The sequence below is a fragment of the Suricata suricatta genome, chromosome 9 (genome assembly GCF_006229205.1).
Source record: "Suricata suricatta isolate VVHF042 chromosome 9, meerkat_22Aug2017_6uvM2_HiC, whole genome shotgun sequence".
Classification (NCBI taxonomy): domain Eukaryota; kingdom Metazoa; phylum Chordata; class Mammalia; order Carnivora; family Herpestidae; genus Suricata; species Suricata suricatta.
In genome coordinates, this window is record NC_043708.1 from 135,399,176 (window position 1) to 135,412,864 (window position 13,689).

General features: G+C 48.1%; 1 protein-coding gene across 4 annotated transcripts in view; it reads right to left on the reverse strand.

Moving 5' to 3' along the window:
* The window catches only part of BLM (BLM RecQ like helicase), a 68,891-nt gene that overhangs the window by 19,264 nt on the left and 35,938 nt on the right, over nucleotides 1–13,689 (reverse strand). For all 4 annotated transcript variants that reach the window (XM_029950551.1, XM_029950549.1, XM_029950550.1 and 1 more), the window contains 4 exons: nucleotides 11,386–11,492; nucleotides 9,891–10,051; nucleotides 3,935–4,130; nucleotides 1,524–1,714 (listed from right to left, as the gene is read on the reverse strand). In XM_029950551.1, coding sequence (XP_029806411.1) covers nucleotides 1,524–1,714; nucleotides 3,935–4,130; nucleotides 9,891–10,051; nucleotides 11,386–11,492 — 655 coding nt within the window. The remainder of the gene's footprint in view (nucleotides 1–1,523; nucleotides 1,715–3,934; nucleotides 4,131–9,890; nucleotides 10,052–11,385; nucleotides 11,493–13,689) is intronic.

Below are 13,689 nucleotides of genomic sequence, written 5' to 3' on the forward strand. Positions count from 1 at the left end.
CTAACGGACACACCTACCTCAATACACCACAAACCGAACTGATCTGTTCTGCTAAATGTCCTCCCCCAAACGACTTGGCGGGGGGGGGGGGGGCACACTACATCTCCAGTCACTCGGCCCTCCGCTTGCTGCTCGGCCCTGCTCAGCTACACAGGCTCCCCTGCTATGCCTCAAATGCACAGGCAGGCCCCCCCCTCCGGGGCCAAGAATGCCCACATCTGGGGAGCTGCACCCTCACGGTAAGACTCCCCTGGGCCGCCGTACTTAGCCCTGCGTCGTGCGCCCCTCCCGTCACTCCTGACCCCTGTGCTAACACGCTCTTATTATGCGGTTTGTGTTCAGCTTCCCTCTGCGGGAACGTAAGCCCTGCCAGGGCAAGGGTCCTTCTGTTTTGTTCAGTGATGCATCCCAAACTCCTAGAACGGTGCCTGCCACACAGCAGGCACGCAACAAATATTTGCTACATGAGAACTGATTGGGAACTTGTGCAGGGTAGGGCTGCGGAGGGCTGCGGGAGGGGGAAGGCTGCAATGCAGATTCTGCCCTGGCCTGTGCCCGGCTCTGTGGCACCACAGTCGGCACTGCACTCCATCACGCGGTGCTGCAGTGCTGTGAGTGCATGCCCGTCTGCCGCCTCCAGTCTATGGACTGGCCCTGACCAGGTTCATCTGTGAATCCCTAGCGCCTTGCAGACATTCCTTTGTTTTTATGGTAATTTTTAAATGCTTATTCATTTTTGAGGGGCAGAGCATAATTGGGGAGGAGCAGAGAGAGAGGGAGATACAGAATCTGAAGCAGGCTCCAGGCTCCAAGCTGTCAGCACAGAGCCCAACGCAGGGCTCGAACCCATGAACCCTGAGCCGAAGCTGGTCACTCAACCGACTGAGCCACCCAGGTACCCCACCGACATTTCAAATAATGTGAAAATGCTCTGTTAAGTACAGAGACATTCAAACACAGAATCACCACGATAGGTAAAATAAAACAAAGTACCTGATAAATGAATTTAACGACTTCTCACAGTTATTTTTAGGACAGACAATAGCAAACTCATCTAGAAGCTACTGCCATTAATTCTTCATAGTTTTTAAATAACCGATTTATAGAATAACATAATTGACTTGATTCAAATGCACGGTCCACCAGTTAGTATCTCTTTTGAGAATGAGATGTTCCCATGTAAACTGGAATGGGATTTAAATATTCTACCTGCATATGTCAGATCCTTCCAGGTTATCTACAGATTAATGCTATTTCTAAGATATTCTGTAACCCTAGTCTACATCTTTGGCCTCAGCAGTTTGGATAGCTCCAGCAAACTTTTCATAGGCTTCTAATTTGAAAACTATCCCCTGGAATTACTACTAAATGTTTCTATTCCAAATTACGATGGGAGGGAGCCACCTTCCCCAGTTCAGTCCCCGAGGGCCCACGTACGGCCACCTAACTTGGCTAAATTAAGAAAGAAAAAAAGTCCTGGCATTTTCCTGAATTACAAAGACTTTAAAACTTTCTTATTTTACCTTGGTTTTACAGCAATTATCACAAGAAACATCTGGGTATTTCTTGCAAAAATTAGGATTAAATCCATTTTCACCAAAGTAAGCCAAGAGCTGTATTCTCCTGCATTCTGTTATGTTTTCACAGTAGTGCACCATGCTGTACAGATTGTTGAAGTGGGTCTCTCTCGTGTGACGGTTTCCATCTTTCTCCACTGAAAGAGGTGAAGCGCACAGTGAAGATATTTATTAGAGTAGAAAAACAGAAGAAAATACCTCAAGAGTGTTCAGAATAGAATCATACACCTTTAGATCTTAAATGAAATACAATTACTAATAACATGATACGTCAATATAACATCATTCTATATTAATAATCAACTGAGGATGCTTATCCTGCGTCTTTAGTTCTACAGGGATAAGCGACGATTGTCCTCAAGAGTAGCGGAACCATGTTTCCAAATCTTCGGTGTTCCCAACGATGAGAATCTGAATTAAATTGACTGTATTTATCAGACGCTCACGTACGTGACCCCAGGGTTGGCAGAGCACAGAGCCATTGCGGCGGGCCACGCGCCCCCCCGGGCATCTGGGATGCCAGTGGCTCCGGAACGGTGCCAAGGAAGGAGCCCCGGGCGCCGCAGCGAATACTGGCGGGGCACGTTAAGTGTCAGAGAAACACCGCAGTACCCACGGCCCCTGGCCCCATGCCACACGCTAGTCTGAGGCGCCGCCCTGCGTTCCCAACATGGCCATCTCTGCGAAACGAAGTTTTGCGGTTGTTGGGATAAAAACAGAACCTCCAGAAAAATCCATGTGAAACAGGAAGTAAGGGTGATAGTGTCTAATCTAATTTCAAGGTTTGAGAATGACATGCACATGCTTACCATTGGTAAGCAACTGTGGTTAAGAAAGAAAATACAATTTGTTTTTCTAATTTATGAGTACTATTTTTTCCCAAAATGTTGCTAAGCGTTTAAGACCTAAGTGCTTATTTAATTGTTTGGATCTAACTTAATATAGGTTCTGTTTAAAAACACACACGGACACACTAGGTTTAAAAGTTTCACTCTTTTCTCTGAGAATCATCTTGTGAGACAGGGTGCAAGGGGCGTGGGCTCTGGGGGTCAGAGAGACCTGGGCCCCGACAGGGCTCGGCTCCTTCCTGGCTCTGGATCTCTCGCCCTCCTCTGGGACACAAGGGGAGAAATGGCAGTGCCTGTCAGGTCGGTCGCGCAGACTGAACGAAGGGTCGTGATCAAGCACTTAGGCTGGCAGCGGCCAGCAGGTGCCAAGCGACGTCCTCCATCAGTCCCGCTACCACGGTCCCTCCCCCCGCCCCCCATCCTACCTCTGCTGCTGCTCATCGGGGCTCCTGGGGGCACGTTACAAAACCTTAATGAAGCTCACTTTTTTCATCAGACAAACTCTGCCTCAAAAGCTAGGGACTCTGAGCAAAAGAGGTGATACCATACTTGGCACAGCACCTGGTAAGTGTCATATCCCATATGTAGGATCTCTGGCGGGGTCCATTCAAAATCAGTCTCAAAATAGAAAATTTACTTAGGAAACATATGTTACTAGCACAACGTACTAGAAAAACAGGCAAAACTCTCAAATAACAAATAACAAAACTCTCAAATAGGTATCCACGTTGACCTGGCAAATGTAAGTGTGGAAATGCATCCTATGCAGACAAGTGCACAAATGCCCGAAGATGACCGTACAGACGCCCACTACTGCACTGCTGAGAACCGTGAGAAATAAATAATCGAGGTCTCCATTCAGAGAGGACTGCTTAAATAGCCTCGGACTAAACCACGGAGCTCTATGTAGTCAAGCCACGTGTGGCTACATCTTAGCATAGAATGAAAACAGTAAGGTCACTGGACGTCTACGTAAGACAGGCACATATAATTTAATTCCACTCACATCGCAAAAGATACGCATTTGGTATATGCACCAAATACAAGATACTGCTTATCTCTGATGGGGGGTGGAGGGTTGAGATAGGAGAGGGATATACGGGGGGGGGGGGGGGGGGTTCCTTTCTAAACCTGGTGGTACATGAGCATCCCTCATACCTTTCTGCATGTTTGAAATATGTGTTACAGGAGAGGACGCATGCAGCGACTGCATCTGGAAGGATACAAAGGAAACCGACAGCTGGCTACTTCCTCGAGTGGCACTGCAGACAGCGTGCTCTGGGAGTCTTCTGCCTCATACACGGCCGTATACACACGCCGGCATCACTCGAGTTTTACGTGACAAGCGTGTGCTACTTTTGTAATGAAGTGAGCAGAAGTAAGACTTCTGTACCTACGTTAACACTGCTAGTTTTCTACGACTCTCTGAAGAGAAGTGGACCAGAAGGACCGCAATAGCAGGGACAGACTGACGAGGGCAGGACGCATCCACGGTGTGGCTGGACTTACTCAAGATGAGCCTCTTGAGCCTGGTCACGTCGTGGTAGGTATAGAAAAGCAGGCAGTGGGACGTCTCCCCGTCCCTGCCAGCCCTGCCCGACTCCTGGTAGTAGCCCTCCACAGACTTAGGCAGAGACGCGTGGATCACGAACCGCACGTCGGGCTTGTCGATGCCCATTCCGAACGCTATTGTCGCGCAGATAACCTGAAACAGCAAAAGCCTATGAGACTCAGAAGAGATTGAAAGGCACGTTTTAATCGCAGATGCCTCTAGAAGCTCTCTCCTCTCCTCTACTTTAGAGGGGACTCTATACAACACCTCAGTTTCTTAAGTTGGCGCTATTCTTCTCCATGACCAACGTGAGATCTTCACTGATGATCTTTGACTCTATCGAGGCCCAGCAAGGTAAGAAGCTCAGCTGGCGGGCGGCAGGCACTTTCTCGCGGAGCTGGTGTTGGTGGGTAAGGGGCCAGAGTCCGGAGCAGTCACCTCTGAACATGCTGCCACCTCTGGTTCTCTTTTAATTAAAACTTTTTTTTAATATTTATTTTTGAGAGAGACAGAACACAAGTGGTGGGGGGCAGTGAGGAGGGAGACACAGAATCCGAAAACAGGCTCCAGGCTCTGAGTGGTCAGCACAGAGCCTGACACGGGGCTCAAACCCACAAATCGTGAGATCATGACCTGAGCCGAAGTCGGATGCTTAACCAACTGAGCCACCCAGATGCCCCTCTGTTACGTTTTTTTTTTTTCCCATAATATTTTATTGTCAAATTTCTCTTACGTTTTTGATATGGAGGCATGAGGGGCACTGCCCCCACAGCCATGACACCGAGGTCACGGTCAAGACTGTGTCCCTCAAGAGCTCCAGGATGATCACTGCTGCCAGCGTCTGATACTTCAGGAACAATGACAATGTCACCTGCTCCCCTGTTTACCATCTCTTTTCCCAGTGGGAACAGCTGATTAATTACACACCAGCTTCTTTTCCTCAACAGCTGATTTCCAAGTAAAGACTTGTGACATTTTTACTGGAACTCTCATGGGGTAAAGTCTGAGAGTTATGTTAGGGGAAAAAAAAAAGACTGGAGACCGTGGATCTTGGCCGATGCAAATTACTTACTTAAAGCAAGGTGACAGTTAAACTTCAGGAGCTTTGTAAATCGATTAGTTAGAAAAAATCATTTTCGAGAATATCCATTTAGGACTTATTAACCCAGAAACATCTCCAGGCAAAATCATATTATATAAATAAAGCTGTGAGGCCGGTATTTCAAAAGCAACCGAACTGCCCGGCAGCCAGACTGAGGCCGAGGACAGGATTTCGGTCACGGGACACCAGGGAGAGGAAAGGCACGTGGTGGAGTAGGCGGGCCGCAAACGGGCGTGCTCATCACACTGGGGACAGCGGCGGCCGGACTACAGGCCAGCCCCCTGCCCCCGGATGTGCGGCCCTCTGATGGACGGAAATGTCCTTGGAGCCTCGAGGGGCAGAGAGCAGGTGGGGCAGCGGGGCACAGGCTGCAGCGGTCCCACAAGCGGGGGGGGGGGGGGGGGGGGGGGGGGGGGGGGGGGGGGGGGGGGGGGGGGGGGGGGGGGGGGGGGGGGGGGGGGGGGGGGGGGGGGGGGGGGGGGGGGGGGGGCGGGCTCCCAAGGCCAAGGTCTCCTGAGGTCGAGAGGTGGCCCAGGGGCAGTCTGCAGGCTCCCAGGGAGGCGACCCTGAAGCCAACTTCCCCTGAAAGCCCTTAGCCTTGTCACTGGGAAAACCGGCTTAGTGGAGCTGTTACTTCCTTCTTTATTTCTGTGTTGCTTTTAAAACTCCAGACTATAATAATTTCTTTGTGAAGAAAAACAATGGAGTTTTATTCTGTCTTGCAAATCTAGCAAGATCAAGATTGTCCAGTGATTGTATTATTATACCTTGATAGTAAGGATTAGCTAGTATGAAAACAAACAAGAACTCGCCAATTTTTTAAAGCCATATTTTTGATCCAAGTGTGTTATATAAATATGTACAAATACATTATCAGTATGCATGTGTATTGTGGGAGATTTACACTGTACACAGAGATTTAAAGAACTTGAAAAGATTTGGCTTTTTTCTTTTTCTCATCTATTTTTCAATTCAATTTTTTTAAATTAGAAAAATGTTTATCTACTTTTGAGAAAGAGAGTGAGAAGGAGGGAGAGAGAGAGGGAGCAGGGTAGGGGCAGAGAGAGAGAGAGACACAGAATCTGAAGCAGGCTCCAGGCTCTGAGCTGTCAGCACAGAGCCCAATGCAGGGCTCGAACCCATGAACCGTGAGGTCATGACCTGAGCTGAAGTTGGATGCTTAACTAACTGAGCCACCCAGAAGCACCTCAATTTTCTTTTTTATGGTTGAGATTTCACACTTGTGGTTCTATTCATCCCTATGTTTCTCCATCATTGACATTTGAACATTTTCATACCATTATGCAATTCTTCACAAACTATTTTCAACGTCCGGAATACTCTATAATGTACCAGTCACTCTATCAGGACACTTAGGCTATTTATTATTAAAAATAACCCTATCATACAGTTAACAACATTGCAGTAACCTTGTGTGAAGGTAAATGGTAAGTACAGTTATGGCGGTGAACATTCCGTAATGTCCAGAATCGCCGAATCACTGTGCTGAGCTGAAAGTAATCGAATACTGTCTGTCAGCTACACTTCAGTTAAAAAACAAAAAAACACAAAGAAACGTCCATGTAAGTTCCATGGCTGCTTTTCAGATCTGAGGCTCCTGTACAGTCTGCCACATTCTTTTCCAGAAAGTCTCCCAGGAGCACTGCCGGAATCGCCTCTTACATCACCGACCCCGGCAGTTCATGGAAATTTGCTAATACAAGAGGTGAAAATAGTCCCTCGCTGTTTTTAAATTTCGATTCCTTTAATAATCAGTGAAGGCGCAGTTTGCAAAACATTTTGTGCCTAGCCTTTGCTGCCTCCTCCTTTTCTTGTCGTTTTCTGGTTAAAATTATTATTTATTTATTTTTGAGAGAGAGAGAGAGAGAGAGAGAGAGAGAGAGAGAGAGAGAGAGAGAGCGCGCGAGCAAGCGCACGTTGAGTGAGGGAGAGAGAGAGGAAGAAGAGAGAATCCCTGTCAGTACAGAGCCTGATGTGGGGCTCGAGCCCAGAAACCATGAGATCATGACCTGAGCCGAAATCAAGAGTGGGGTGCTCACCCACCTGAAGCACCCAGGCACCCTCAGCTCCTTTTGGATGCCTCTTGATAGCCTGGGGCAATTTACTATTGGAGATTCATGTTTTTGACATTGTTTTACACGCTCTTTGTGATGTTCTATTTGCTGAAGACATTATTTCCCCAGTTTGCTGTGGCCTTTAAATTTGTTCATTGACACAGAAGTGTGTAGGTATTTGGGTTTTTAATCATTTCTAGCAATTCCTTCCTTTTGAGCTCTTTTGAGGCTCAGGCTCCTACATTTAAAAATACCAACACCTTCATTTACCTGTGATTAAGGACCCACAACGACTCCCCCCAGCAGGTAAGTGGCACCACTGGCTGGATCATCCTCCTTGTGTTAATTTTCAGTGCCTTCCTTGCCACACATTGTTTTTATACATTTTCCAGCCGAATTCTGGATTTCTATGTCACTCATCTGTCTGCAATGTACTGCAAAGCCAGTGTTCATGTGTTTTCCTTTTCTTGCCAAAAATTTTCAGTTATTTAATCTTGGATATTCTTCCAGGCAAACTTTAGAAAAAAATCATCAAAGGAATAAGAAAAAAAAAACCACTGGAATTTTTCCTAAATATACAAGCTAGGGAAGACTGGCATCTGTGATTACTTCACCGAAGATAAGGCGGTGATCCACTTTCAGGACCTTACACATCTCAACGTGCCCTCCCGCTGTGTTCTCACACGTGACAAGGAGCCGGTTGTGACCGTCCTCAGTCCCAGGCTTCCCTCCTCTGATTCTGAAGACGCTGTGCTCCTGCTTTTGTTACGCAGTGAAACCGTCTCAGGTCTGTCTGGTTTTTGTAGAGTATCTTATTTCTTTATCTCGGTGAACGTAACTTCTTTCAGCTCTTTGTAAATCAAACAAAGCAGTGGACTGTGTCTACGTGTAAGTTTTCCCCCAGTGACACAGAAATAAAGCTTTTAAATGTGTTAAAGATTTCTTATGTATTCACTCGGGACACACGCGCCTACTGTATGGACCCCAGCTAACCTCACCTCCTCCTTGGATACACTGGCTGCTCTTAGGCTGACACCCTGAGGCCCTGACACCAGGAAGTATCATTTTCCTTTTTGTCCTTAATTTTGATGCTTTTTTTCCTTCACAATTTCAAGTTATTCACTATCTCATTGATGCAAACATTGAAACATTTGTATCTTGATACAGAATTCTATTTGTTTTGCCTTTCTTACATTTTCTTATCTGGATAAATTTCATTTTTATTTGCGTCTTCATCGCAGCCTGTAATCTTCCTACGGGAGAGGGCTTGTAGTTCACATACGTCAAGTCTTCTGACATCTTTCCAAGGACACTAGGCTAATATACTCTAAGCTTTCTTTGGTTTTCTGTTAGAAAATAATTTTGAGAGATATTTTCCCTCTAAATCTTCAGGGTAATTTCCCTTTTTGTGAACCGAAAACTTCATAGGCTAAGAAAAGTTATTAGTTGTGTTCCTGAAAGTCACCCTTGTTACTGGGAAAGATCTATTCACAGCTGGTACCTGTCGCTGTGTGAGGGGCCTAGAGTGTTCCTCACTTCCTCCCTCTTGATCCACTTGGGTGACAGATTTGGCATCTCAGAAATCTCAACACCATTAGTTAGCAGCGAAATGCAAATTGCAATCACGATGAGATGCCACTGCACATCCCCTAGGATGGATATAGTAAAAAAGCCAATAATAGGTGATAATAATAAGAAGGCAGAGACATTGGAACCTCACACGCTGCTGGTGGAAATGTAAAATTCTGTAGCTGCTTTGGAAAACAGTTTCGTAGTTCTTCAAAAAGTTAAACGCAGAGTTACCGTATGACTAAGCAACTCCATTCCTACGTACCCATCAAAGGGAGCTGAAAACCTGTTCACACAGAAGCGTGTACACAGATGTTCACAGAAGCATGGTGTGCCAACAGCCAAAAAGTGGGTGCGACCAAATGTCTACCAACTGATGAATGGATAACAAACTAGGATATACCCATACAGAGGGAGCTACCCGGCCACCAAAGAAATGAAGTATTGATATATGCTGCAATGTGGATAGATCTTGAAAACATTATGCTAAGTGAAAATAAGCGAAATCAGTCGCAAAAGAACACATAGTGTATGATTTCACTCACGTGCAATGTCCAGAACAGGAAAACCTACAGAGACAGACCTGCAGCGGTTAGGTAGTGGCTGCCCGGGGCTGGGGCGGGGGGACACGCGGAGTGGGGAGTGGCTCCTAACGGGTATGGAGTGGATTTTGGGGATGATGAAATATTCTGGAATTAGATGGTGGTGATGGTTGCACAACCTTGGGAATATACTGAAAACCACGGACTTGTAAACTCTGAAAAGGCAAATTATGGCTGAATAAAAAAAAATTATTTTTTGTTTAAGAAAAAGCAACTCTGGAAGTCTCAAACGATCTGGTCTTTAAATTTCAGATTTATTTTGATGTTTTTACTGTCTTATTTATTTATTATGAGAGAGAAAGAGCAGGAGCAGGGGGGCAGGCAGAGAGAAAGGGAGGCAGAGACTCCCAAACAGGCTTTGTGCTGAGAGATGCGGGGGGCTTGAACTCACAAACCGTGAGATCACAACCCGAGCTGAGATCAAGAGCTGGACTGAGTGAGCCCCCCCAGGCGCCCCGCCATTTACGGTCTTCAGAGTCAAACCAGTTTTCCTCCTGCGTGTGCAAGTTTGCTCATGTCCCACAGCAGCCTATTTCCCTGATTTGTGCAGTTTAGGAAACGTTACCTGGCAGCCGTCCTGATTAATCCACTTGTGCTGCACTTCATCCCTGGCGGAGTCGCTGAGGCCGGCGTGGTACGCGAGGGCAGCCAGACCGTCCTTCTGAAGCGTGTCAGCCATCGTGTCGCATTCTCGCCTGGAGAGGCAGTAGATTATCCCCGAGTCATCTGCCGAGAAACCAAAACAGGACTGAGACAGGGGACTCTTAACGTCAGTAACAACACGATCCTCGCTGTTTGTAGAAACGCGTCAACCGCGAGCAGACCTCGCCGGTACTCCGAGAGCACAGGGCGGTCATGGACATGGAGTGACTCAGCGGGGGACTCAGGAGCACTGGAGAAGACAAGGTGGGACCCTGCGTCCGGCCCGGACGACTCCGGAGGCGGAGCTGGAGGAGGCCGGGGCTCTATCACGCTGGCCACGAGGCGGGAAGGCGGCCTTCTGCGAAAACATAAGGCGATATGTGCCCGCCTTTGAAATGCTTCTAACTTTTGACTCCGTCCCTCTAAGCAACTAATTTAGGAAATAAAGGGGGACCGCAGCTTCTGCTAGGTTTTGTTTCTACTTTTGAAAATTAGAAAAATTTTAATGGCTACCATTCGGGGATTATTTAAGACAGGACTTCATGAAAAAATATATACCATAACTGCTAAGAAGTTTCTTAGTTTTCTAAAGAACCACGAGAACGTTCAAGATACAGAACGGGGTCAGGGCAGAAAAAGTGTACACACAGCACGCTCCTGGGAAGACAAACACACGAGCAGATGCCGGAGGGAGGTCGACCCCGGCTGGTCCCAGCGACTTGTCTTGAGGTGACATTTGTCTTTTGCTTCTTTCTTTTTGTTGCTTTCTGGGTTTTGTCAAATAGCATATATTCTATGTATCGTTTTGAAAATCACAAAAGGAGAGGTACGAAAGAAAAAGCCCTCTCTCCGGGGCAGACACACGTGCTGATTATCCATATTCGCTGCCCGGGACAAGGGTGTCTGGAAGGGAAATCAAGGACTTGGTCCATCTCCCTGCCTTGTCTGATTTGTTCAAACAAACACGTGTACTTTTAGAACACGGAACAGAGGTGGTTAACGAGAACAGTCCTCTCCGGGCACGGAGAAGGGGCTTACGTGGAAAACTACCATGACTTTCGCAATCTCACCCCAGGTACCAGAACTCTGGGGCAGACGCTTGGGAGAAGCCCTAAAACAGAGAGCGCCGGAGCCCGTCCGTACCCACGGGGGCGAGAGGAGAGACGCCGACACGATGAACTACAGCATGAGTGTGTAGGAGGGAGTCATCTCATACTTGTTCTTAGGGTTTACTGTCATCAAACCAAGTGGAATTTTACAAGGTCTAGGAGTGAGACAGGTGCAACGTGCTGCTCTATCAATAGCTAGTTAGTGCGATCATAATGGGAAAAGCAGTGTTTCTTAGGCACACAAATATGCTCTCCATTGTGGTACTAAAGAGACATTTATTACTTCGTCACATGGTTGGCTGTACTCACGTGGGTGATGCTTTCTGATCCACTCTAAGCAATCAAATGCCACCTTTTTGGGTTTTTTCGGTAACACGTAGTATTTCAGGTTATGTCTGTTAAAGCTCATGCTAAACCTAGAAGCCCCAAACATAAAACTTTGTTATTATGAGAAAATACAATTTTAGCCACTCTTACACATCAAACACTGATTTTCCACACTGCAAACCTAATGATCGAGCCACCTGAAGCAGACGACGGTCCCTGGCAGCTTATGTTACATGTCACCGGAGGGGAAGTCAGGCTAAGAGGGAAGGGGGATATGGAGCGAATGTCTACGCGCAGAGATGACAAGGACTCAGGAGGGCTGTGCAAGACGACAGGTAGAGGAGACAGGTGGGTCAGGAGCCCAGTCCCCAAGGCGAGGTCCATTACAAGCAGAGTGGATAACACATGAAAACCACAGAGAAAATACATATTTCAGGCCTCAATGTTCCCAAAGTTTGATCGTGGACATGAAGACATGACTGCAGGGCAGCAGCGAGAGCCAAAGCCCTCTGGGTCATGGATCACCGCGCCTTTCGCTCTGCGCCCCGAAGGGCACGCGGCTGCTTCGGAGACACACATGCCTCCTTTCTCTGCTGGGCCCCCTGGCCCCCCCCTCCCTCCGCAGGGGGCTTTTCTCCATTCTTTCTGCTCCGGTATTCTGGGCCGTCTGCCAATTCTTCCCTTTTGTCTCCGAATAGTTCTAGGGCCCCCGAGCCCCCAAACAGCAGAAGCTTCTCTTGCCTCTGTGCTCCACAGCCAGGGCCACCGCACCGCTTCCTCATCGCCGGGGACGAATTTCTCAGAAGACACTTACACCCCCAGTCAACTGACCACACATCCAATTTCAGTTCTCGTCACCTCCATTCTGGCTTTTGCCATTACCAGTCTACTAAGATTGTTCGAGCTAAGCCTTTAAAACTAAAGAGGGATGAGTGATTGTTACGGGGTCCCGGGCCCTGCAGGGACTCTCCTCTACAAACCCAGGCTCCAACATCTCCACGGAAGGAGACCTAATCCTGCAGAACGGCTAAGGTCAGAACAAAGACACGTCCGTGCCCACGTCGGTGGAAGGAAGGAAGGAGACCATAACCGTCACACCCCATGGAAAGGAGGTTGCCTAAGAATAGGGGGCGGGGATCGGAGGGAGGGAAGGCAGGGGATAAACATTGGCTTTCTGTCTTTGTATCTAAGTCCAGTCGGCTGGACCCAGGTTCTGCTGCCCCTGGTAGGATCAGCTCACTGGTTTCAGGACAACTGAATTACTTCCAGTGGGGGCGGCCATGCACTGGTCTTTGTTCACATCTCACTCTCTGGCCTCTGTCACTCCGTGTCATCGACATCGAACCTGCAAACCTCCACTGGCGCTGACAATTCAGACCCACAGACTTGCCCCCGAATGACCCCTCAAGTTTCTCTCCTTCTCTTCTTCCTACGCTTACTCCTTAAGTGGGGGCCCCTTCCCTTCTCCCCGCATCGCCTTCTTCAGGGACCTTGCTCACTGCTTTAAGCTGCACTGAGTGTCATCCCCACGCCCCCTGACCTAGGCCTCTTCTCAGACCTCTAAGCCAGCGCTAAACCGGTGGTCTGAAACGGGGGTATGATACCCCAGGGTGCCACAAAGATCTTCCAAAGGTGTATCAGCAAAGACAACCGCAAAGGAGTCAATTTGCAGGCCCTCCATTTGCACATGGACTGTCTCCCGGGAGACGGATCTGAGGCCACTCCTGCGGTGGAGACTCCCTGCATGTTACCCTGGGTCCAGTCTGCCCCCTTTACGGCTGTACCCTCGTTTTCTAAAAACCAACCCACCAACCCTGCTCTTCAACCGTCCTGAACCTCACGGCCACACACTGGTCTGGCGGTAAAAACCTCTGAATGCAGTGTGGGTGTAGGTGAAACTCTCTTTAATCAAAGTACAGAAACCCTCATACAGGGCTTCATGTCTGGTCAGGTTGTTCCAAACTTCTGTCGGGAGGAACGTGTAGCGCCCTGGCTACCGTCGCAGAACGCAGCACCTAGTGCTCAGAGGGCCTTGCACGACGACCACTCACCAGCACTCTGAACCCGCCTCTTAGGCTTCTAGTGCTTGAGATGGTGGAAGAACAGGTCATGGGTAGGGGGTTACGGGGGGGGGGGAGCAGGAGGTAAAAGACTGATGCATCTATGGACTATATTGATCGTTCCCAGTCAATTATGTACAGTCACTGCCGCAGCAAGGAAACCACAGTCCTGAGAAAATGATGGCATAAAGAGAATGGCCCGGGAGTACAAACGATGTAGATAATC